At 37.6% G+C, this 25,007-nt stretch overlaps 1 protein-coding gene across 1 annotated transcript in view; it reads left to right on the top strand.

Moving 5' to 3' along the window:
• Positions 1-18,853, top strand: part of MYO16 (myosin XVI) — a 331,490-nt gene extending 312,637 nt beyond the window's left edge. Inside the window, exons 34-35 of the mRNA XM_054162913.1 lie at positions 3,614-3,705; positions 17,175-18,853. Of these exons, the coding sequence (XP_054018888.1) occupies positions 3,614-3,705; positions 17,175-17,408 (326 nt within the window). The 3' untranslated portion in view covers positions 17,409-18,853. The remainder of the gene's footprint in view (positions 1-3,613; positions 3,706-17,174) is intronic.
• Positions 18,854-25,007: the final 6,154 nt, after the last annotated feature.

The raw sequence follows: 25,007 nt of genomic DNA, 5'->3' as shown, positions 1-25,007 counted from the left end.
TAAACCTTGCAAGAGAGGTCAAGGAGAACAGAAAGTGGTTCTTTATTCTCATTGAAAACAAAACTAACACTAGAGGCCTACTGCTGAATGAAGTGGATGCCCTGATGACAGAGGATAAAAAGAAGGCAGAGCTACTGAATGCTGCCTTTGTCTTTGTTTATGCTGCTGGAGACTGTCCTCAGGATCCCCAGACCCCTGAGGCCCCAGAGCAAGTCAGGATAAAGGAGAGGTTGCCTTGGTTGATGAGGACTTGATTAGGGATCACTTAAGGAATCTGGACATCCATAAATCCATGCGTCCTGATGGGATGCACCCATGGGTACTGAGGGAGCTGGCAGTAGTCATTACTCTGCCACTCTCCATCGTCATTGGTAAGTTGTAGGGAACTGGAGACGTGCCTGAGTACTGAAGAAAAGCCAAAGGCACTCCTGTCCTTTGTATGCTCTAAAAACCTCCTTGACTGCCTCCTTTCTGCTGTGTTAAGTTCCCAGCAGATATCAGGCAGGTTAAAATCGCCCATAAGAATAAGGTCTGGTGATCATGAGACAGCCTCTAGCTGCCTATAGAATAATTCATCAATCTATTCATCCTGGTTGGGCAGTCTATAACAGACTCCAACCAGGATGTCTGCCTTGTTGGCCTTTCCTCTAATTTTCACCCACAGGCACTCAACTTGATCATCCTTAATCTCTAGTTCCATGGCATCTAGAGCCTCCTTGACGTACAGGGTCACCCCTCCACCCCTCCTTCCAGTGATCTGGATCTCAGTATTACAGGGAGTAAGTAGTAAAGGATTTGGTTTCTAGTTTGAATACACAAATTGCTTGGCCATTCTCTATGTGGAAAAAAAAATCTTTCATTTAACTTATATCAGTTAGAGACTATTGAGTCATATTCTTTGCTCTCATTTTCACCACCAGCTGTAATTGCAGCAATAATGTTAGAAAGCATAATTTTGCCCCCCCAAAATTGCCAGATTAGACTAATGTTTGGTAACTTGAAAACAGTTGCAAGAAAGCCCCATCCAGATGGTATAGTTTGTACCCCAACCTGAACCCCTGATTAACTTGTGTTCTTGTCGTTCTTCCCCTGCTAAACTGATGCTTTCAACCTTGTGCTGAATTAAGCAAGGTCTTATTCAGTGCACAGCTGTGGTATCCTAATATTTACGTAGGTGTGTGTAAAGGAAACCTCTCAGAAAGCAATCAACTACTCCATTTATCTTTCCAAACTACTCCAAGCCTCTGCTTGCTGTCTGTGACAATGTGCTGTTACTGAACGTGGAAACTACTTACTTGATAAGACCTCTTATCACAGTATTTTCCATAGAAATAAACAGAAAGTCACTGATAACCTTATTCTTAGCTCAAGGCCGTCATGTATGATAGATCCAAAAGTATATGACCATATTGCAAAACCAATATCTTTTTCAAAACACTCTGCTGGTCTCGGAAAGTCTTTTCATTTATGGTGATTGAGAAACGTAGAAAAAAATTTACATTATATATTTTATTTTAATTAAGTTAATAAACTTATTTTTAAAAGGCATTTTTCATGAAAATATGGATTTTTTTAATTAACTTGAGATGTATCCAAACTGAATCCATGGGAATAAATTATTAGATCAGGAATTTGTTGCTTAAAAAAAAAGAGACTTGTTTTTTGCTGATTTTGCTGAGGGGTACTTTTTAAGTTGTAGAACAGGGAATTTAGTATAGGTAAGAAAGCAATGGTGGTAACTTGCATATGTAATTCACAAGCCTAGAATGCTGGAGACCTTGCCTCAGTCCGTACCTAACATATAACAGGTCAGCTTCAGAAAGTGGTAGCTCCACCTTGAAATCGCACACGTTACACATCACTGAGAGAGCAGGGACAGATTCCCTCTCTGCACAGGCAGAAAGGACTGAAAGGGTGGATTCTGACAAGATGTGTTCTGGCTCCTTAGCCAAAGACAGGGGTTCCACCTTCTCCATTGTCTGTCCCCAGAGGAAGTCCAGTTGATCGGAAGCGGTAGAAAAAGATCTATAGTTACGAATACTTTACACAAGCTTTATGTGAAAGAACAAATTAAAAAGCCCCAGCTATCACTAGCTGCAAGGTTTGGAGATGCACCATTACAAGGGGGAAACTAAAGTAGGGCAGAGGTGCCAAAAAAAGATTAAGGATCATCACAGAAAATCTTTAAAATTCTCATTCTCATTCTCTTGCAAAATCAGGTTGTTTTATGGGATTATTCATGCAGTTCATGTTTTCATGAGTTAAATCATATATCTGTGAGCATGTAAGAGTTAACACTCATTTATCAAAATTAGAAAAAAAAATTTAAAAGGTTTTAATACTAAAAACAGCAGGTTGGAAGACAGGCATTTTTTTATTTGCCAGTTTCACGATTGAACAAGAAGCTGAACATGAAGACAAAACACAACTATGTCTAGCATATTACATTATCCCATATGTACTCTATGATTCGTTACATTTGAACTTTAAATGGTTTCCATTGTGATTCTGGGTATGTTGTGTAGAATATGCAGAGTGAGGCTTGCTGCATTTTTCTCAAGCGTTACATATCCAGGCCCAGAATCACCTCTCCTGGTTTTAGTCACATGAAAGGTAGATGCTTGACTAAGCAAATAGTTCTGATTAGATGTTATACACTTCTATTCAGTCAGTCTCAGGTGATCAATTGAGAACAATTCAACTTGCACATTTCTTACCAGAATTAATCCTCTTCTCATGGTGACTAGCTCTGTTTAGTTGACTAAAGAGGGAGTAGTGATCTGCTGTTTATGGATGGCATAGTAGCATGAATATTTGGAACGTGTGCTATGCAAAGCAATACAAAAATTGCTGGATATCGGACCTACCAATATGTCTATGATTCTAGTTTTTGAGGGGCTTAATAACACATATCATGGATTCACTGTGTTTCTGCTTCTGCCTCTGCTTCTCCTCATCCTTTTAGATCCTCTGTAGTGCTACAGGAATGGCCTTCCCACTCTGGCAGAAGTGGTGGGGAAGCACCAGCAGTGAGAGTCACTCTAGGATTACTGTGTACAGGTGGTGTTTTTCCTGTTGACTAGAGAAGGGGCCTACCTCCCTCTTTTAGACTGAATAAATGTTTTTTACACAGCTAGGTTTTGTGCAGCCAATTTCTACATGAAGATTGTACAAGAATCGCAGGAAACCTCTTCTGAAGTTTTGAGTCCTGGATCTACCGTTGATTTCCCATGTTACCTAGAGAGCAAACTGCAGTCCTGTTTTTAATATCTTTTGCATTGCTTCTGCAATGAAAATGAGCCAGGGGAAGAGGAGCCAGGGATTTCCGCATTGCAGAAGGAATTCCTGGCCAGTGTATAGGTAATGTGTTATGTGTAGGCTCTTTCAGTATAATTGCTCAATCTGTAAACCAGCAGGCATTCCTATGATAGTATTCATACTTGGTAAACAATAATTAGTCCAGTTTCACTAAGCATGGAAATAGTCAGTATCCAGGCAAATGTGTGATTTTTGCATTCTCTTTCAGTAAAACACATCAAGGTCTTTTGACTCTCATGCTAAAATCAGATAATGCATAAATGTCAGATTATAATTTAGTATTGTTCTGCTTTAGGTTTACCAGAGGAAAATGAATATTCAAGACTGTCAGCCAGCACTACGTCAGGCTCATCAATTCAAAGGCACAGGGAGCACCACACTAGCCAGGTAAATATTTCACTGATGGCCTAGTGGAACCAGTAAAAGAGAAATAAAATCACAGTAGCTGTATATTGAAAGCTGTCTTGATTCAACTGTGTGTTTGCAGATGTCTTTTACAGATTTGTGTTGCACTAAGGACAATCATGAATTTACTCTTTTTTTTTTGTTGTTTTTTGCTTTGCTAGGACAATAATCATCCTGAAAGGTTCTCATAGTAGAGTTCAAAGTTTATGAAGCTTACTGTTGCTGGTTGTAGGAATACTATTTTCAGACAGGAAATAAGTCTCTTCACCCTTTGAGTACCAAGATAATCTCTCTCTTTAGATAATCATTTGTACCAGGATGAGTAGCCTGATAGTAAACTTCATAGGAAAAAAATGCATAATTATATCATCCTTTTGTATATAAAAGAAGTTTTCACTGTTTTTATACAAATATCAATAAGTAAAAATTAAAATCAATTAAAACAGCAACAGATACTGAGGTAGTAAGGACCTTGCACTTTGTTGTTTCCTTCTTGGATTCTGTTTAGTTAATGTCACTATTAAAATAACACAGAATGAAGTTTAATGGAATGCAATTTGTCATAATATATTTTCTTAATTCTTCAGCACTTTATTTATAATGTGAAACATTTTACTTTCTAAGTGGCCAACAGAGACATGAAGGTATTCAGGAAATCAGTTTCATTTAAATGGCACTAGTATATTCACCTGTTGTCTTTATGTCTTCAGTTGACTTTTCTAAAGGGTAGTAATTTCCTTTATCTGAGATAATTGTAAGAATTTTACAGTAAATCTAAATATTGTCCGAAGAGAAAATATATTGAAGCTGGGAGGAGTTTCTTCAACAGAAACCTACCATTAAACAATGCTACAGTTTCCAAATTATTTTACCAGAAGGTAAGGAAATTGCTTTAACATACTTAAAATGTGCATATTTTCTGTAGGGAGCAGCTGGCATTTCATTGCAACAAAATACTAAGCCTAACCAAGTGAATGAGTCTCTGGCCATTGACCCCAACAGGAATGGGCTTCAATCATCAACACTATATTCAGTCTAACATAACTTTGGAAAACTATAGGGATTGATCGCTTAAATATGTGAGCAAACTAGTACAAAAGTCTTCACTTTCTTGCTCTTCTGTCCCTCTGTCCAAAGCAGAGGCATAACTACAGCACCTCTTTTGAGTTGAAAAATTATGACAAAACAGCACTTGGCACTGCATTAATCTCTAGCGATACATAAGTCAGGGTGGACAGAGCTGTACACACATACCTGTCTTGCAAACAATAACAGATCTTTGCCATCACCACAGCTTTCAGTCTCTCAAAATGTACCTTCAACCATGTTGTGAAAAAATACAGGTCTGCTATCTGCAGTATACTGGAGGAGGATATGGCATTATGAAGATGACCGGAGGCAATGTTTCCAATTGTCTCTGTCGCATTTTTCAATTATCAATTAAATGCTTATTAGGCATGAGAGTGGCCAAAGAGCCACTGTTCCAGTTATAAACCTTGCACAGGAGGACACTTTTGTTCTGGACCACCTTACACCTCTGCTGATCAAGGAGGATCATTCTTAAATTACATCAAGGAGGATCATTCTTAAATTGCTACATCAGCACAGTACATGGAGAGTTAAATAATCTAGGTATAGGAGAGCCATTATCTTCTTTTATTTGCAAATAAAATCTGTATATAAAATTATTCTGCAACATTTAAATGCTTTATTTTAGAAGGAAGTCTTTAACCATTTGCAAACTTGTATTTTTTTTTTTTTCAAAACTGCTTGCCAAGAGCTGAGCACAGTTCAGTACTTTGAAATGTCACTTTTCAGTAAATAGATGTTTTGCCAAAGAGTTTCACAAATCTTTAAAATAGATTCCATGCCATGTACTCAGATTTACATGCAGGGACAGTCCTTAAGTGCAAGCTCTATCAGAACTGTGACAAGTTTAGAGAAGAAACCTGCAGTTCTGTGATTTTTTATACAACTGCCTTAATGAACAAACATCCTCCAAAACACTGCTGCCAAAAGAAAGAGAAAAACCTTCCTCCCACAGAAATAATAATAATAATGAAAGTCTTTTGAAAAGTCTGTGCTCATAGGGCTGGAAATTCTTACTGTAAAAAGCATTCATCACCATTTCAAAAGCATGGCATATATTTGAAAATGATTTGGTTTAATTGCATTTCTTAGCATGCCTGCTGGTGACTTGAACAGCATACAATCCTATTGTAAAAGTCTTTGCCAGGCTCACTGCAGTAACCTTATCACTTTAAAGTAATTCTTGCACAGATGTATGAAATAGGACAGATTGCTTCACAGATCTGTGAAGGTACTGATTGACTAATTGCTTTAGAAAGATAAACATAGACTGGGTCCCTGGATTTCTTGGCAGACGCTGTCATTTCAGCTAAAGGAAACTGTTTCATTAGCTTTCAGGGACTTCTAATATTTATGGTGTTTTTTTAATATCTAGGGTTTAGGCATTGTGGCTTATTGTACCATCATGCTGTCACATCAGGTGATAATTACCTGCATCACTGCCTAGTATGTTCTGCACACTGCAAACCTACACACTTCAGAGAGCAAATTCTTCAGCCCAGTATCTGGTGACATGCATCATAAGGATCAGTCTTTTCACATAAACTTTGGAAGCAATTATTAAGTATAAAATACAGTGCAGATGTGAACTGAGCAACTTAACTGATCATCTCTAAAGCAAAGTGTACTGAAAACAAAAAGAAGTTCACCATAAATGCAACTTTTCTAGGGCAATGGTATCTTAGAAGTCCATTTATCACAATGAAAATGGTTAGGTAGGAAGAGGGTTGATGGTTACTCCAACATCATCCATGGTTGTTGGCTGGGCCTCCTGACTGGGGCTGAGCTCCTCTGTGTGGTGTCTTGGTTGGTTGAAGGTCTTGCCCCAGGCTCTGGGATGGGTGCAAAAATGGCAGTGGTGGAGAAGCTGTTTAGACAGGGTGGAAGATGGTGAGGGAGGAGCAGGAGCTGCTTGGGGCAGGCAAAGGGTGGTACCACAAATCCAGGCTGGGTGCAGAGTGGACTGAGAGAATCCCTGAAGAGAGAGACTTGAGGGCATTGGTTCATGAGAAGCTCATCAGGAGCCAGCAGTGCCCACATGCAGCCCAAAAGGCAGCTGTGTGCTGGGTTGCATCCGGAAGAGTATGGGCAGCAGGGCAAGAGAGATCCTACCTTGGTGTTCGCATCATAAGAAGGACACAGAGCTGTTGGAGCAAGTTCAGAGGAGGGCCACAAAGATGGTCCAAAGGCTGCAGCACTTCTGCTGTGAGGACAGGGTGAGGGAGCTGGTGTTGTTCATTCTGGAGAAGACTCGACTCTGCGGGGACCTTAGAGCTGCCTTAGAGCTGAAAGGATCCTCCTGGAAGGCTACAGAGGGACTTCTCATGAGGGTGTCTAGAGACAGGATAAGAGGGAATTGTTTGAAGCTGAGGGAGACCAAAGTTAGACTGGATCTGAGGAGGAAGTTCTTCAGTACCAGGGTGGTGAGACACTGGAACAGGCTGCCCAGTGAGGTTGTGGATGCCTCCTCCATGGAGGTGTTCAAGGCCAGGTTGACTCTAGTAGAGAGGCATCCCTGGGCATGTCAGGGAAGTTGGAGAATATGATCCCTAAGGTTCCTTCCATCTGAAGCCACTCTCTCATTCATGGAGAGAAAGTAAGTAAACATTGACACAGAATTTAGGAATTATTTTAAAATAGTAATTTTATTTTCCATAAATCATGAGGGTCTGAGCTTCTATATGAAGAAAATAACCTTGGTGAAAAGAGAAGGAAAGGGTTGCTGAGGAGGAAAAGCCTTGTTTGCTTCCTCACAGGGAAAAAGCAAATAAAAATTGCCCCTCAGTTTAAGAAGGATATTGAGTTGCTGAAATGTGTCCAGAGAAGGGCAACAAAGCTGGTGAGGGTTCTGGAGCATAAGCCCTATGAGGAGAGGCTGAGGAAACTGGGGTTGTTTAGCCTGGAGAAGAGGAGGCTCAGGGGAGACCTTATTGCTGTCTACAACTACCTGAAGGGAGGTTGTAGCCAGATGGGGGTTGATCTGGACAATCAGCACCAGAACAAGAGGACACAGTCTCAGGCTGTGCAGGGTGAGGTTCAAACTTGATCTTAGAAAGAAGTTCTTCACAAAAAGAGTGATTGCCCTTTGGAATGGGCTGCCCAGGGAGGTGATGGAGTCACCATCACTGGAAGTGTTTAGAAAGAGACTGGATGGGGCACTTAATACCACGGTTTAGTTGATTAGGTGGTGTTGGGTAATAGGTTGGACTCAATGATCTCAATGGTCTTTTCCAACTTGATTTATTCTGTATACAGATTTCTGAGTGATTATATCTCTAGGTTGCAATTAGATGCCACATAAAAACATGAAGCACTTAAAATCTAACACTGTAGCATCATCTTACAAAGCTTCACCATCTTATATAGCATCATCTTCAATGAAGATGAAAACTGAACCATAAATTTGCGTTTCAAACCAGTTATCAAGAAGTTTCATGCACTTTAGTTCATTCCAATAGCGGGTCTTGAATAAACTAAAGTAGCAAAGAGCTACACATATGCTTTTCACCAACCCAACACCCCAGTTCCCATATGTTTTGTGCTTTCCTTGTAATCCAAAACATTCTAGTCAAGGAACTCTTAAAAATGTTAACTAGAAATCTACAGTAAAATGGTATTGCAAGAAACAATTCCTAATCTGTCTGTACAAGAAAACCTGCTTTGCTCTTAAGACCAAGCCCACATATAGCAGATGCAATTCACCTTCTAGTGAAAACCTTTTTATAGCTGTGCTGAACATTTTTGTTCCCTGAACAGTGGAAAACTAGTAAAATTTCTTTCTCAAGTTTGATTTAAATTTACTGATTTAAAATTATTTTAATGTTCATTGTTTAAAATTTCTTCACTGAATTGTTTAAACAGTTCAGGACATCCAAATGTGCCTGGATCTGTAGTCTTGAATTCTTATCTTGTAATGTTCTCCCAGATGAAAAGAAACCACCAACATGGAAGAGATGTTTCTTCTGGTCAATTTTGTCATAATCCTACACCAATATAAAATTTTCTTGTGACTAAGAGCCATTTCTATTGAGTCACACTGCACAAAGTGATCCCAAGGCATACTGGAGACACCACAAATGCTGCAGTTGCTTAGCAGGGTCTAAATGCCAAAACTTCCTCTCAAACAAATGAACCACCCCCTCCCCATTGCTTTAAAAAATATTACTTCTGTGCTCTTTTTCTTTTACACAAAAGCATTTCTTGGCTCCATAGCCAGTCCAATGGGTTCTCTTCCCCAGACTCTGTTTATTGCTTCCTCTGTTCTCAATAGCCCCTGTGAGAGTCTATATTTAAAAGATAGGGGATAAAGACTATTGAAGTATAGAAGTTTCTGGAATATCAGCAAGATGTAATAAAGTCAAAGAAAGCAAGACTGTCTCTTTGGCACTTCACGCAAAAGCTAGGCAGCCCTGTCATCATCTTTTCTCACAGATCCTAGACTTGGGGCTTGGGGGAGGGGGTGTGGCAATAATATTTTAAAGTTGTTATTAACAATCATTATGAAGTGGGATGCGGTGAGAGAAAGATACAGCAGAATGAAGAAAAGCAGGCCAGCTAAAAAGACTCCTTGTTTCTTATGTGGGCAGCAAGAAGCAACTGTAATGGGATAAGATGGACAACCTGGGGATAATGAACAGATGGGAAGTGAGGGGCAGATTAAAGACTAGAGTGGTAAGAAGTGTGTGTGTGGGGTGGGAGTAAGGAGTAAAACAGGCATCAGATAAAGAATGATTCAGAGAATGAAGGTTGGAGGAAGAATAAAATGACTGAGAGAGAATGTAAATAATAAAACAGAGGATTTAGAAAGAAGAATTAAAAAGACATGAGAGGGGAGAAGCAGAAAGAAAAGCCACACGAAAAGGAGACAAAAAAAGAGAAGGGAAAACACTAAGGACAGAGCACAGAGTGGTGGCATAAAAGAGAGGGACTAAGGAGTAATAAATATTATAAAGTCTGTGATGTTCCAGGTACGATATTCCTCTCATTGTGGTCTTTTGTGTTCCATAAAAATAATTATAATAATCGACCTACATTTTTAAACTTGCTTTCTTTGCAAGTTAGTTCACAGCTGTAGTCTCCTGAAGCTTCAGCCATCTGAGAAGGTAGAAAATTTCCCATTAAAATGTGCAAATTCTCTTTGTGCAGTTTAGCTTTCTAATGACTGAACTTTGGCTTATTTGTAATCAGAGGATGTCAAACATATTCAGTGTCCTATGGAAATACTGTCAGAGCAAGACACAAATTAGTAACCAGCTTGCCATCCTAGTAGTTTAATATCAGATGTACAATACACCCTGGCATAAGCTTTTTGGTTATCCACTTCTGAAAGAAGTTTTATCTGTCATGTGCTCAAAGAGGTAAGATAAAAAATGTGACTAGTTTTTCACATGCTGATATATTAAAAAATCTGCAGTCTTACCTCTTCTATTTTGTTTAAACCCTGTAGTGCAGGTTGGGAGATTGCAATAATATGGAATCCAAAATCTCACAATGAAAGATTGGAAGAGTCTTTTCATGTTCTTGAAGAATTTATTTATTGTTTCATTATAGCTTAAGCCACAATTCTTATTTCATGAAGTCTCATTGCTTTCAGCAGTCTCTTTGCTCAGAAGGAACAGCTTACACCATAAATAGAATTGTGGTCAGATGAGGAATAGAAAAATCTTCTGTCTGGGTGCACACAAACAAAGGTGTGTGTAGCCTAAGAATCTGTCAAAAAAAGAGAAGGCTATGCTGCCTAGGGAAAACAGAGAGGTGTGGACTGGCTTCTTTGCTGGTGTGACCACTCAGTTACCAGTGGTCTATGAAGAAGAGCCTTCTGGAGGCAGAGTTTGCTTTGTAGCTCAGAAGACTTTTCTTTCATGACCAGAAAATTCTTTCAGAAAGCCAAACCAAGGCAAATAATGGAATTTGTGTTTTCAGGATGAAGCTTGAGGGTGGTAGCAGAGGGCTGACCTGGGCAATCAAAGATGACTGTGCCTGCATGGTCTCTGACACAGGAATATCCTGCTTCTAGAGTCACCCCACAATGGATATTTGGGGAATAAAATTAAGTTCCTCCTTCAGAAAAAAACTCAAAGAAACAGCTGAAAAATTCTAGTCAGAAAGGAAAAGCATTTATTTCTTCCTGAGTGTTGTAGTGATTTGAGTATTTTAATAAATGTAGTTCTTTTTCAGTTTTATTTTGACTAGGAAATTACTTTTAAGATTATTCCCAGTTTTAAAATATCAGCAAAGTTATAACTTCCTTTGTTATATCAGCTCTGTAACACCTATTCAAAAGGTAGTTTATTCTTTTTGTTTCAAAAGAAGTTTTAACTGAGAGGAAAAAATGTTTTCTTGTTTAGAACAAAGCAACTGCTATATGTATAGATACATTAAAAATAAGCACATGTCTATGCACATATGTCTGAGTTATGGATCTCTTGTTTAACTCCATTTAAGGTGGCATACCTCCTCTAGCACAATTCTAGATTTACACCAGAAAGAGCCCCTGTCTTCTGGGTCACTTCCTCCTTCCAATAAACCTGTTTGCTGTTCATTTAGAGAAGGTTTTGTTGGGTTTTTTCTTGAGATTGTAATTCCAATACAAACAAAAAATCATAAGTAGTTTAAAAGAATGATTAACTGAAATTGCTTTATTGTTGTTAACAAGTTATTAGGTCCAGTGGGTCTTCATTTGCAAAAAAATTGCATGTCCCAGAATTCAGAAGACATTCACATGAATCAGCATGGATCCCAGTGGTACATTTGCACTTGAAGATTTTTAATTGGAATTTAGAAGCATGTAAACTCATTTATCATAGCTGCTCTACTCCCTGCTGAGGTCTTACATAACCAATGCAGGTTTCTCAATCAAACACAAATTTGCATATTGATTTGATTCATGTTGAATGCTTTCTGGGGCTTCGTAATGCCCCCTGGTTTACTCTGTGCTTTCCCCATCTATTTTTAGATGAGTGTCGTATAGGAATCCTTTCTGGATTTATGCTTCTTTTTTTTTTTTCTTTTTTTTTGTAACAAAGGAAAACCCAAACAAACTTATTTGAACCTGAAAGGTCAAGACTTTTTGAGAAGCTGCACTCCGCTTGTTCTGTAGTTTAAAAAACCAAGTGTGACCTGTATGTTTGGAAGCAGTCAGTGTAGGGCCTTATCAGAAACAAAAAGAAAACTGAGAAAGATGGAGCCATTCTAACAAGTTAGAAATATTTTTGTGAGGGGGATGCATGCCTGTCCCAGGTTGAATCAAAATGTGTTGCTTGTGCTAATGATGTCATACAGTAAGAATTATTTCCTGAAATGCTTAATGAAAATTAATTTTCAAACGAGAAGTGAGAATATCCTGTTCACTTGTCTTTAAAAGTGATGACCTGCATGAGACCTACTGAACTTTTTGAAAAGCTTTTGAGGGCTCTATTAGAGATAACTGTGAGTCACTTATTGCCTGAATTCTGTTCTGCTTGTGTTTTTTAGGCAGTTTGCAATCTAGACAAGGTTAAATCCATGGGTTTCTAAGATAATTATGATGACTTGTCATCAACATTTTATGTTTATTGCATAATTCACTTGGGTTCTGAAAAAATGCTAGAAAAATAAAATCATTGCTGATCTAGACTCCATCTCCCCACAGATTCCACGATGGGACTTCAACATGGCTAACAATTTTAAATGATAATGAAAGAACCTTAATCATGCCATAATCATCACTGCAAGCATCTTTAAAGCACTAACATTGACAAATCTATTAAAGAAAATAATTTGCACTATTTCTCTGATGGGAAAATATGGACTTGCTACCTCATGAAAATGTCTCAGGAGCACTTTTACTATGCATGTCTATAAATTGTGCTGTCATTTAAAATTCTGCTTTCCATTGTGCTTTTATGTCTATATTCAGGAATTTTACTAAAACTCAAAAGCAAATTATTTTTTAAAACAAAATTATCTGTGTTTTTAACATCCAAAAATGTAATTAAATATTTCTTTTCCTGTTGAATAGTAGTAGAAAAATCATTGCAATCCCAAATGTCCAAAAATATTACTACTGCACAACACAACATATTTTTTTTTTTAAATGAACCCTGTATTTGGTCAGGGAAAGAGCAAAATAATGTGAAATAAACGAATCTACTAATGCAAATTTATGCATCTCTTCTTGGAAGGCAGTTTAATGAATCCTTTAGCCATAGCTTGATGATTAAACTGTGTTGATTATGTTTAACACATAAATAGACAGTATAAGCTCTTTCCTCTGAATGTTACGAAATATCCTCTGTAAAGTCATGGCATTTGATCTGCTAATGCAGATTTCCTGAGATTCTGGAGCCAAATCTCTAAATAATTCGAATTAGTTTATTTCAAAGGGATCTGTTAGTTTTATGTGACATACCTTTTTATAGCAAATTATTTTAGAATATGAAATTTTCACCTTTAAGAAAAGTTGTGGAATATTTTAATTAGCCTAAGAAATAAGGCCACAATTAAAATAGTATATTGACTTACAGCAAATCATCTTGATTCTAGACAGAGTTGAAATCCAGTATATCTGCTTTCACGTAAAGTGAAATTTAGGCAACCAAAATCCAGAAGACAATGCAGGGGGTCATTCTCCAATGACTATGCAATACTTAAATGTGTAGAACTCAGTAGGCAAAGCAATGCTCTAAGATTTTTCATGGCTGCCAGTATACAACAAAAGTGCTCTGTCTCTACAATCTCTTGTGTGTTGTAACCACAAGGGAGACACTCTGAAAGATTTGCTTTAGCACATTTATCACACATAGACGTCGCTAAGTGCAGTAGCCAAAGTCCTTCTTCCTTGCACTCAGAGTCCACCTCTTACAGCCTCAGTGTCCTCTCAGCATGTGGGAACTCTCTTTTAACTTGAGAGAACTTAAATCCATATCTTCTGATTTCCTAATATATTTGAACCTTTGAATAAATTCTAAAGTCCTTCCATGAATGTCCTGATGGAACTGAGCTGTTAGTAGCAAACCAAAATCCCTAGTTCCACAAGGAGAGCACTTCTGCATTCCAATATATTGAATAGTGAGATGGGGGGAACAGATCCTGGGATCTCTTCCCTGGGCTGCTCATTACAAATTTGTTTTATTCATCTTGCCCTATTTTGCAGTGGAATGTGCAGATCTTGTTAAACTAATTCAATCTGTTGCAGTTTCCAGTGAATAGCTTTAATAACTCTGCACACCCCTGTGTCTCAACTGTCATTGACATTACAGTTTTTCTTGATTGCTCAGTTAGGACTCTAGATACCAAGCTGGGATGGTGTTTTCACAAGATGGCAAGGCTGTTTAAAGCTAGGTGTACAGCCTCAAACGGTCACAGTAGGTCTAGCCCAAATGTTGTGTTGCTCATTTCGAATTGACCATTGACTTTGAGTAGGGAAATCCTGGTCTACAGCTGGTAACACCTCTGCCCATTAATGGTTAAAGTTGTTTGCTCAGTTTTCACTGAATATATCAGAAATAATAAATTTCCATATACCTCACTCACCCTTCGCAAGACACCTCCTGGGGATGTAGAAAAAAAATGAAGAAACAGAGCTTGCTGGTTCATGTTGTGCTTAATGTAAAATATTCAGTAAATATTTTCTATAATTAATATGTAAAATAAATCTTTAGCTTGTCACAAGTCTAATCATGAGTGGAAAAGATAATAGATATAATGTTATTCAAATAGCTCTAATTAAATGAGTTGATTAATTTAAAGCTCTACTGTTGCTTGTGCATTTTTGCCCATTTCATTTCCACAACATTTCCATCTCATGTCCTTCAACCAGGCTGAAATACAAACTTTTTCCAGATTACTAAATTGAATTCATAATGAATAAAAACTTGAGATATTTTTCCATCCTTGATTAAAACAGTCATTTGTGGACTGGACCAACATTTGTCCATTATACACTGGAAATTGAGCTTTACAGTGAAACTGCTGATGCAACATGAATTTACAGCTTGCATAAGCAGGGTCAGTATAATAAAGCTTCTCTGGTGCCTACAAGCTATAAATAGGACACATTTGTCAATTGCCTTGCCCAGACAAAGTATACTCTCTTTTCACCCTGCACCTGCGTGCCTTTAGGTTTCTTAGAACAGCAGCGGCACTGTCTCTATTTGGATACTTTATCCATCTTTCCAAACTGATAATCCCTCTGTACATCATTAGAGTCATACTGTCAAGTCTTTGTCACCTGAGTGTATTCAATAAAACACAGTTTCAAAAGATAGGTTTTCTTTTAATTCTACTTATCTACCAGTGTTCAGATATGTCTTGGGTTGTTTACCTCTGACATTCTTTCACATGAAACTCTTGCAATGGCAGTCTAGCACAGGTTGCTTTTTGCACATTCCAGCACCTTTCTGCAAAGCATGCCTCATCATAAGATGTCTAATTGGAGAGACTGGATTTCTTATTTTCAGACATTTGTTGTCTTCAAATCTTTCCTACCCATGATTAAAAAAAAAAGAAAAAGCAATGTGCTCTGATATGTAGGAAGCTTCTGATATGCCTCTAACAGTATGTGTGGAACATTTCATTTTCCTTTGAGTTGCTGGGATACCCAGTTGCATTTTGAGCAAACATAAAAGCAAAAAGATTTTTTTTATTTCATAGTGGTATGCAATTAGGATGGCACCAAAATATAAAGTCTTTGAAACACTTGCCAGTTTTCATTTTTTTTTTCTTAAAAGTACAGAATTTGCAACTACACATGAAATTAAAATGCTTTTTATTAAGACATTATATAGGTCAATGTGTTTTATTTTGTTTAAGTACCGAGCAATCAGAATTTAAGCAGATTCCTCATCATTCTTCAGGTATGTCCATGTAAAGGCTCTTTCCTGCTCTGACAGCATGTATGAAAGATCTTACTTGCACAGGGCAGACATAGGCTTCTGTCCTCAGGTAGTCACAATTCCATGGCCAAATGTGAGGAACCATAGGCAAGTCTTCTACCCCAGGAACCTCATTGCCCATCAGTGACCAATATGACCTTCATGTCACTCAGTCTTCTGTGCAACTGGAGCCAGCCACATGCATAGCATCTCATGAGCATTTAAGGGGATAACACATCAGTTTCCCTAGTGTGGTAACTTGCAGCCATCTCTTATTATCATAGGGGTTATAAATGCAATCTTGACAAGAATAGCCATACTACTCATGTAAGCCTATTGTGTGAGGTGAAGTATGGCAATTGGAGATGAATTATTAATCTGGTACAGAACTGTTTGGCTACTTCAGGATGAATTCATGAATACTTTCAGGCCAAGCGAAACTACATATTAAATTGTTAATCTATTCTTTGGCTGGACCATGGTTCTGTGGATAGTGCCTATCTGTAACAAATAGCATTACTAATTCTAAGCAGCAAAGCAGGTTATAGTTTCTCAGTTATGGCTATTTGGGTATTTACATGTAAATAAAACATGTTACTGCTCATGCAGCTGCTATTTGCTCTGCATAAAGGAGAATTTTCTGAGTATTATATGATGACAATTTAAAGACCAAGTTGTTAGAAATGTGGACTATTCTTCACTGTAGGCAGTCTGGTGTGTGTGTTTCAGACGATTGTGTTCATGAACTCTTTGCTGACATAAGGGAGTTTTTTCCATTTGTTTAATTTTTGGCACCTTCTTTGTACAACTTCAGTTCGGTGACTTTGACGTGGGATTAAATTAATACCATTCTAATTTATTATTTTTTCTATTTTCATTGTAAAGAATTAAAGGGAGTCTGGGGGCAGCAAGTTAAGCACAGTTTTTAAATTCTTTTGGAGGATAAGATTGCTTCAAGTTGTTAACAGGGTTGTTTGATCTGTTTTGTTTCAGGTGTAGTAGGAATGAGAGCAGCTTTCCCTCAGAAGTGTAGAACTTGAGTGATTACCTGCATGCATTTATTTCTTTAATTATTAGAATGGAAGCACTCGCAGCCACTCACCATCTAATGTGGCAGTCTCAGGATTTCCATTCATCATTGTACTAGACTGTGTAGATAAGCTTAGAATGATCCATGTTGCCTTTTGCAAATCTTGGATAGAGAGCAGGAGATGGTTCCCTCCTCACAAGGGGACTGGCAGTATAAAACCTCTCATGAGAAGGAAAGGTTACTTTCCCAAAGGTCATTATTTTTTATATGACATTATATATGTCACTGTGCTCTTTACTATAAAAGAGATAAGTAAATGAGACCTGAATCTGCCTTGCCCACAAGATTACATCTATGACAAAAGAGGCAGAGGATCCTGTATGAAGTATCATTCATCATGGACACTGCAATTTTGACACTGCCAGGAGAATTAACTATATCCACCTTTTATATTATTATTTTTTCCTTCTCATTAACAGGTTATTCATCAGCTTAGACTTTCAGAGAATGAGAGTGTGGCTCTGCAAGAGCTTCTAGATTGGAGGAGAAAGCTCTGTGAAGAGAGAGAAGACTGGCAGCAAATCTTGCACGACACTGAGCAAAGAATCACAGCTCCACCTCCACCCCCATGTAAAAAGCCAACACTGTTAAAGAAGGTAGAAGATACCTCCTGCAACAGACTCTCTTCAGGCATGTGGGATACCACCATATGATTCATACGTAAATGCCTGCAGACTGTTAGGAGTGAAACCATCTAATGAAATCAAGCTGCACAATCAGCAAGTTTTCTTCCCCTCACAAAGTGTGCAGGGATATTTTTATAAGCACTCATTCAAGAGCACAGGATGGAGGAGTTATTTAGATCTGTCGTGTGTGTGTGTGCATGTGTGTGTGTTTGATCTTTTCATATGTATATACGCACACATATATGTGTGCATCCATGAGTGTATATATATGTGTGTGTTTATATATATGGAGACAAACTGCACTATAAGTATTTACTTTAAAAGCACAAGACAGTCACTTTGAGTTTTCCCATGGACAATGAAGAAACTGTGTTAAACAATAGGGAAAAGTGACTGACAGGCATTTCAGAAAGATCAAGAAAGTCTTTGTGCACATTGTACAGCTGCTTTATATAGTACAAAAATATGATGTTTCTTGGTCCCTAATGAATGGTTTTATTATATTACCTGTATACATATATATATTTCTTTGTAGATGTCTGTGTTCTATTGACATTGCAAACCCTAAGATTATTTACATGTTTCTTACTGGTGTTTTATAACTTTATGCAATTGGTGCTGTCATTCTTTCTTCAAAATACAGGTAATAAATACCATACTCATGTTTTCCTTTCATAGTTTATCTTTAATAACATCCCAAACAGTTCCAACACTGTGTTGTTTTTTTCAGAACTGGCAATATCTTTTCTAAATTCCAATGCTCAAATTCTTGCAAAGCTCCTATATGCAAGGTATGGTTTGATGCTGTTCGCAGATGTGAATTAGAGAGCATGGCTTCAGTTCCATGGATCTGTGTTTCTGAATGCGTGAACTGTGAATTCTGTACTGACAGCTCAAATTTTATTTCATTCTGGGTTGTGTAAAATAATGAGTCGCTCCTTTAGATTATAAGTGTGGTTTGAAATTCATACCTGATTATGCATAAGGTCAGGTGTCAGTGGAAAGATACATAATGGTAATGAGGTATGAAAATAGGGCTGTGATTTACCGTTACAAGCCAGAAGGCTTTATGGAGAGGATTATGTCCTGATGGTTGTAGAGTGATGAATTTGTACCTCAAATTTCATGTAATGAAATGGTTTCAGAAAATGGGGCATTCTAGTTGGTGAACATGAGTTCTGAGCAGTAATAGTAACTTATGAAAAACATGCTGCTGGAAACTGGTTAGCTACTGCTCAGCAGTCTTTGAAATAACTGATTTTCCACTTAAAGGTGCAATTTATATACATACACACAGGTATTTTTTCAAGGGCTGCTTATTTTAAGTTCTAGTAGTACATAGAGCCAATGTGAAACACTTTTCTTGGCTGTTTGCCCCATTCCTATTGGGATACAGGGAAAAAATGCTTGTAACTTTACAAGTGGGTGTAAAACTAATGCTGTCAAATGTAAGCTAGGTTGAAAAAAAAAAGTGAGCTCACTCTTAGTCGGAAGTTGTTGTGAGAGGAAAAAAATCTACTCAGAGATGTAGGTTTTTTCATCACATTTGACAGCAGCTTCACCAGGGCCAAATGGCAAAAAGCAATCACGTGCTTGCTTGTTTGTTTTTACAGGGAAGCAGCAAAACTCAAATTGTTCCCATGAGTATCATCAAGATGTAGGCTGAATTAAGCACATCCTCTTGCTGGAGATTAAAATGGACATTTTGAGTGGACAGGGAAGGGGAGACACTGGGTTAGCTCAGAATGTTACCTTCTGCTAGCTTCACAGAAGTCCTCTCTGTAAGATTATCCATTTCTATTTCATGAAGAAACAGGAACTCCAGCCTTACATTCTTACCTTCAGCTGATGTAGATTACCATAGATTGTGACTTAATACAGTAGGAGCAGCTAACCACTGTGAGGTTATGCAGAAAACAACTCTCAACTGCTTAACAATTATGTCAGAATAAGTCTTTGTCTGGAGGAATTGCGGTTTCTGTTCCATAACTCAGATAATCAGGGACACACAGACATCCCTGTGTGAGAGAGAAACTGTATGTCCCCAGAACTGGATGCAAGAGAGCTAATTAACCTGACCTTGCAACTACATTGCTTCCAGGATACAAGTTGTTATCCCTACATGGCACAGCATTGCTATACATAGCCGTAACATCATCTACCCAGCTAGCTTAGCCTTCCTGAACACCTCACTGCACTGAGCCATGCAGACAAGCCCTCAGGCTAGTCACTCCTCAGATGTGCCTGGCAAATAGCCTTCTCATAAACTCTATCATATTGCTAACTCTAATGCCAGCTTGATGACTGGTAGCAATCTATCTGGAGCAGCCTGAAGGTTTAGGACAAGCTCTTAAAACTGACTGAGAAGCCAGTTCAGCTCATGACAAGATCTGTACTGTGGCAGAAAGTGTACTACCAGCCACTAAGCTAGCTATAGGTAAGGTGAGCTTGGTGTCATGGCTTCACTTGAAGGCAGAAAATCTATTTGTCAAATGGAGTTTAAAATGGACTGTTAAATGGGAAATAGTACAAATGCACATAATAGTATTTGCAATCCTTAGTAAAAATTGTATTGGAGTCACAATCAGTCTCAGCTGCAGGAATCCAAATGAGGTCTAGGGAACATTTTTGCTACTCTTTCAAAGTCTCTGCCCTGTTACAGCCATATGAACCAAGTGTGGAAAAAAGGTATGTAGATTTTCTAGCATTTCATCAATACATTTACACAGAAGCATCCAGTACAAATGTAATTCAGGCAATCTGATTCACCAGACAATAAGCAAAGCAGATTATCCTCCCTGTGCAGAAGACCTTTGTTCTATTTGTTTCAAACTTGGGTAAGACATACATGTTCTGGGCTCTTCCTTAAAGCATGTTACCAGAGTGCAATGTGATAAATGAAGCAGCAGAAAATATGAGACATTTTTGTTTCTTGTTTGTTTGTTTTTAACTGATTCCAGGTTGTGTAATGACTTAACTTTTTACTAGGATATTCTGTTAAAAAATGAGGATTATAGGAATAATCTAGTTGCATTAGAACATGTTTTAAATATTTCTCTAATGGCAGTAAGACACTCCAAAGTGTGACTTATGATGTCATAATTCACACCTAGTGTGTTCATTGGTCCCTTGGCCTTTGGCCTCATGCCTAACAATTCAGTTGGTAGGGAATTATTATACTATAATTCACGCCCTACTGTGTCTTATTGCTTAAATAACCATACCCCCAGAGGTGTCTTAAAACTACCATTAAAGTTTATATTATGTATCAAAATGTGTTTACAGGGCTGGGAAAATATACTACTGACATTTTCAACTGTTGAGAAGTAGTTTTAGCAGAACTGTACAGTGCTTGTAAACTAATCTCCTCAGTGGAGTAGGCACCAGCCAGTTACAGTATTCCTTGAATATATGAAGTCCTCTCTTGCACATTAAAAAATAGCTTAGACAGGAAAAAAAAAAAGCCTTATGAATTTAATATTCTAAAGGGACAGATTAAACTCTATGAGCATGCTAATGCCCTTAGTATCCAATGAACAATCTAAAAGATATTTATATTTGCAATAAAGCAATTTCAGGAAGCTGGGGTTATCATCAGATAATCGCTCCTCCACATTGTGCCTTATTGCTTAATTTTTAATACGTGAGACAAAACTTGTAACAAATCAGTCTGTCCTTCGGTATAAGGTAAGAAGAATCGGATGTGTTTTACACCTTAAAAAGTCATTGGTCTTAAAGCAAAGGGAATTCTGAAATTATATTAAACTATAATAAATGAAAAACAACAGCTGTTGGCATTAGAATTTTTGTAAGCTTGTAAACCTTGCTCGTTACTCCTGAAATAGCACTTGTTTTTTTGTTGCTGTAGTGACATTCCTATCGCAGATTACAAGCAAAACTTTGCTTCTAAAAACTGGTTTAGACTATCAGAGAAATCCATGCACCAACATTTTACAGAAGATCTGTGTACAGCATGAAGTGATAAGCCTTTTAAAAATTTGTATTGTTTACAAAACAATAGTATGATTGTTGAATAAGTGAATTATACCTGCCTTTTTGCCAGTGATCCTTTTCTATTCCTTCTGAAAGGTTGAGTTATTTTCATTAATAACTTTATTATAATGCAGATTCTTTGTGTGTGTGGGACGAAGAATTTCATTAACTTGTTAAGAAAGCGTAGTAGATTGTATCATAGTTCTAAAGTGATAGTAATAGCCATATTCATTGTAGTTTTTAATTCTGCTCTATAGTATTGGCATCCCTAGTAATCCTGTTACTCTTATCTCTAGAAAGCCTGCTAGTATCTGAAATGCTCTGAGGAACCTAAAATAAGTTTTGCCATTGCTTGTTAAATAATAAATATAATGGAACTCTGTACAAGTCAGTTTTTCAGAATGATATTAAACATTTCCTGGCTTTGTGTTCTAAATATATAGTTTTAAAAAAGAAAACACTACCTGAGCATAAATATTTGACTCTACCTGAACAAAACAGAAGGACATGTAAGGAAATGCTTTTCTTCTAGGTTTGCTGTTCTCTGTATTCTCAGGTTTTTAATTTTGAGAAGAAATAAATAAATCTCAGTGCTGGCTTATCTTGCGGCTGTGAGAGTTAGATTATTAGCAAAGATGGTCTGTTCTCCTACCTGTGGTTTGGCCCTTTTCCTGAACATGTGAACGTATGCTCTACCCTGCTGAATCATGGATTTTGCTGTGAAGTGTCTTAGGCAAAATTTGTGTCAAGTTGTGATTTGACTTTTTAAGATTTTTTTTATTTATGACAGTAAACTTGTACACTTCAACCATAAGTAGCTTCTTTTGGTTCTCATATATGTGAATAAAATCCTTCTCTTAGCTCTTTCTTATTTCCTTTCTTGTCAACTTAGTTTCATCTTAAAAAAATAAAAAGGTGGTTAAATGAAATTAGAGCTAAGCCTTTAGATGAATTTTTGAAATTAAATATTTTCCTTTAAAAATACTGAAATAGAGTATTTCAGTATTTGCAGCAGTGTTTTGTCTTTTCCAGCTGAAATGGTTTGTTGGATGCTGTCTGAATTTACACATAATTTCAACTCTTTATAGACATACTTTTTGTAAATCCTCTCTTGTCTGAAAAGACCATGCTAATGAATATTTATTTTGAGATGCAACAGAACTGATAAAATCCTTAGGCGTATCGACAGGGAAGATTTGCCAAGCACAGGTATATTACTGACCTAGCAAAGTCCATTAGCTAATCCTTGTGTCCTCACTGGTTTTATTTGGGGTCTAGCCCCTTCTCAGTCTACATGACTATGTAGTCATCTGTCTTCTGATATTCATTAGACTACAGAAAGAAAGTACTTAATCTGTTATATGCTCTCAAAGGAGAAAATGTGGTCCAGGTTCTTTCTAAATGCTGCTTAAATGAAATTACTTAAATATTTTTGAAAATGGGACTTGTGATGCAGCTTTCTCACCGTCCAGACGTGAATAAACCACTTGGCTATAAAGCTGTGTCAATGAAATAGCCACAGCTGTTAAATAAAATGTTACAGAGGTGGAGCTCCTATATCTCACAAGATAGTATAAGTTAGTGGTCAGGAAAATATTCCAAAAACTAGGGAAGCTGATTTTGCATCCTTTCAAGAAGACAACTCCACATGGATCATTTGAATTAAAACCATCTCTAGCTGATTTTAGTGCATACTCTCCCTAAGAGAATAATCTGAGCCTCACAAATCAGATAGGCAAGGGCATGTCTAGTGTTTAACTGTGACAGACTAGTCTAGAACAACACTCATCTGTGGATGGCTAAGTTTGGGTGAATACTTTGGAAATCTCCAGACATTATGCATCTGAACAGCAACCTGAAGCTAGATTTTTGTCTAAATTTGTGTTATGAATCTAGTCAAAATCAGTTTATGTGGTTAAGAATATCTTGAGTATAAATTACTACTCTAATAATCTTCATTTAATGTATTTTAGTAACCTGATTACTAAAAGTAATTTACTGATCTAGCTCCTATGTCTGCAATATGAACTTAGCATTAAAAAAAAAAAAATAATCAAAACAGACTAGATGTTGAAATCTGGGCTCCCTGTGCCTTGGAGTTGCCATAAGTAATGTCCTAGATGTTAGTCATACCATTAGAGATCATGACAGGTACCCAAAAGTAGCTCTCAAAGTTTAAAGATTTTCTTCTGCCTTGATTTTCTGTATAGTCCCTGAATCATCAGGCATGAGCAGTTACCAAGGACAGGCATCATGCAGCCTGAAAATTGTGGTCTTACATCTCTTACAGGAGACAAAACCCAACATCCAGACCTCAGCTTCTCTGAGGTGGGAAAGATGTTCTGTTTAGTTGATCAAAGGCACAAAGATGGATGCCTTATATCAGATACCTCGTGCAGATATGCTTACCTTTCTGTACTAAATATCACTCCCTTAAACATTCTGCAGTAGGCTTATTTGTTCAACAGAGACATGGAATATGGATCTGGTTTAGGTTCATGATTTTAAAGAGATCTTCAGTTAAATTCAGGATTTGACCCTGGCTAATTTCTAAGGTTCACAGATTATTTACTTATTTCTGTGTATGTGCAAAAGCCCTGCCCAAGTAAACTCTACCAAGACCCAAACAAACAGCATACAGCCAAACCAAATCAAACCAAAAACACGAAACAACACCCCAAACAAACTAAAAGGCAATGAATCATAGTAAATCTATTAGTCTTTTATTTAATTCCTGTACATGTATAAAACCCCAAATCCTGGTGAGGGTTTGGATCTCATAAGAAAGTTAACACAAGACCTGCCTTTCAGGTACCCTGTCCTTGGAAAGGCATATAGAACTGAGCTGGCTTTCCATACTGCCTTCTCTGGGCTTCTATTTCTGACTCCATCTGACTTATTTCTCACATTGGAAGATGCTCTGTATTTCAGGGTGAAATGAGAGCATCTCAGCAGGCTGGAATAGAAGGCATTTAATAGGCATATTTCTTCATGCAAGAGGATAAAGAGGGAAAGAGGGAGTGGAGACTCCGTCTTCCCAGGAAGTTTGACAATTTCTTAGCCAGCACAGTAAATTTGCACAAAGTTTCCAAACCTCCATGCTCCTTACCTACTAAAGCACCAGGACACCATTTAGAAGGCAAGATGCCTGAGAGCGCAGATGTATCGAGGTCAAGGTTCTTGAAAATACTGCCAGGTACAAGCAAAGGCCTCGACAAGGACAAACAAATCCTTGAGATGTACAAACAGCTGCCCAAGATTATGCTGACAGCTAGCAATTGTTATCCAGTGCATGTGGAGTATGTGGAAGATTAAAGGATAAAGATAAAATACTTTTAGGGGGGGTTGGGAGAAACTACAGTTCTATTACGCTAGTCAGCTTTATTTGTTTTGTTTTGTTTTGTTTCATTACATTCTATAAGTAGGAGAAAATAAGTAAGGACTACCTGGAAGATGAGAAGATTAACAAACAGAAGCAGTATGTATCATTCCACCACATTTTCTTTTTAATAAAGTAACTGAACTAGCAGACAGCATAAAAAAACCCTTAGTAATACTAAAGGAGAATTTGGCTACTATGTGGTGGGGTTTTCTATGTTTTGTAACATACTTTAAACAAGCTGAGGAAATGAG

The sequence above is a fragment of the Dryobates pubescens genome, chromosome 7 (assembly GCF_014839835.1).
Source record: "Dryobates pubescens isolate bDryPub1 chromosome 7, bDryPub1.pri, whole genome shotgun sequence".
Taxonomy (NCBI): domain Eukaryota; kingdom Metazoa; phylum Chordata; class Aves; order Piciformes; family Picidae; genus Dryobates; species Dryobates pubescens.
Note: the sequence above shows the minus strand (reverse complement) of the source record. Positions and strands in the feature narration are given on the sequence as shown.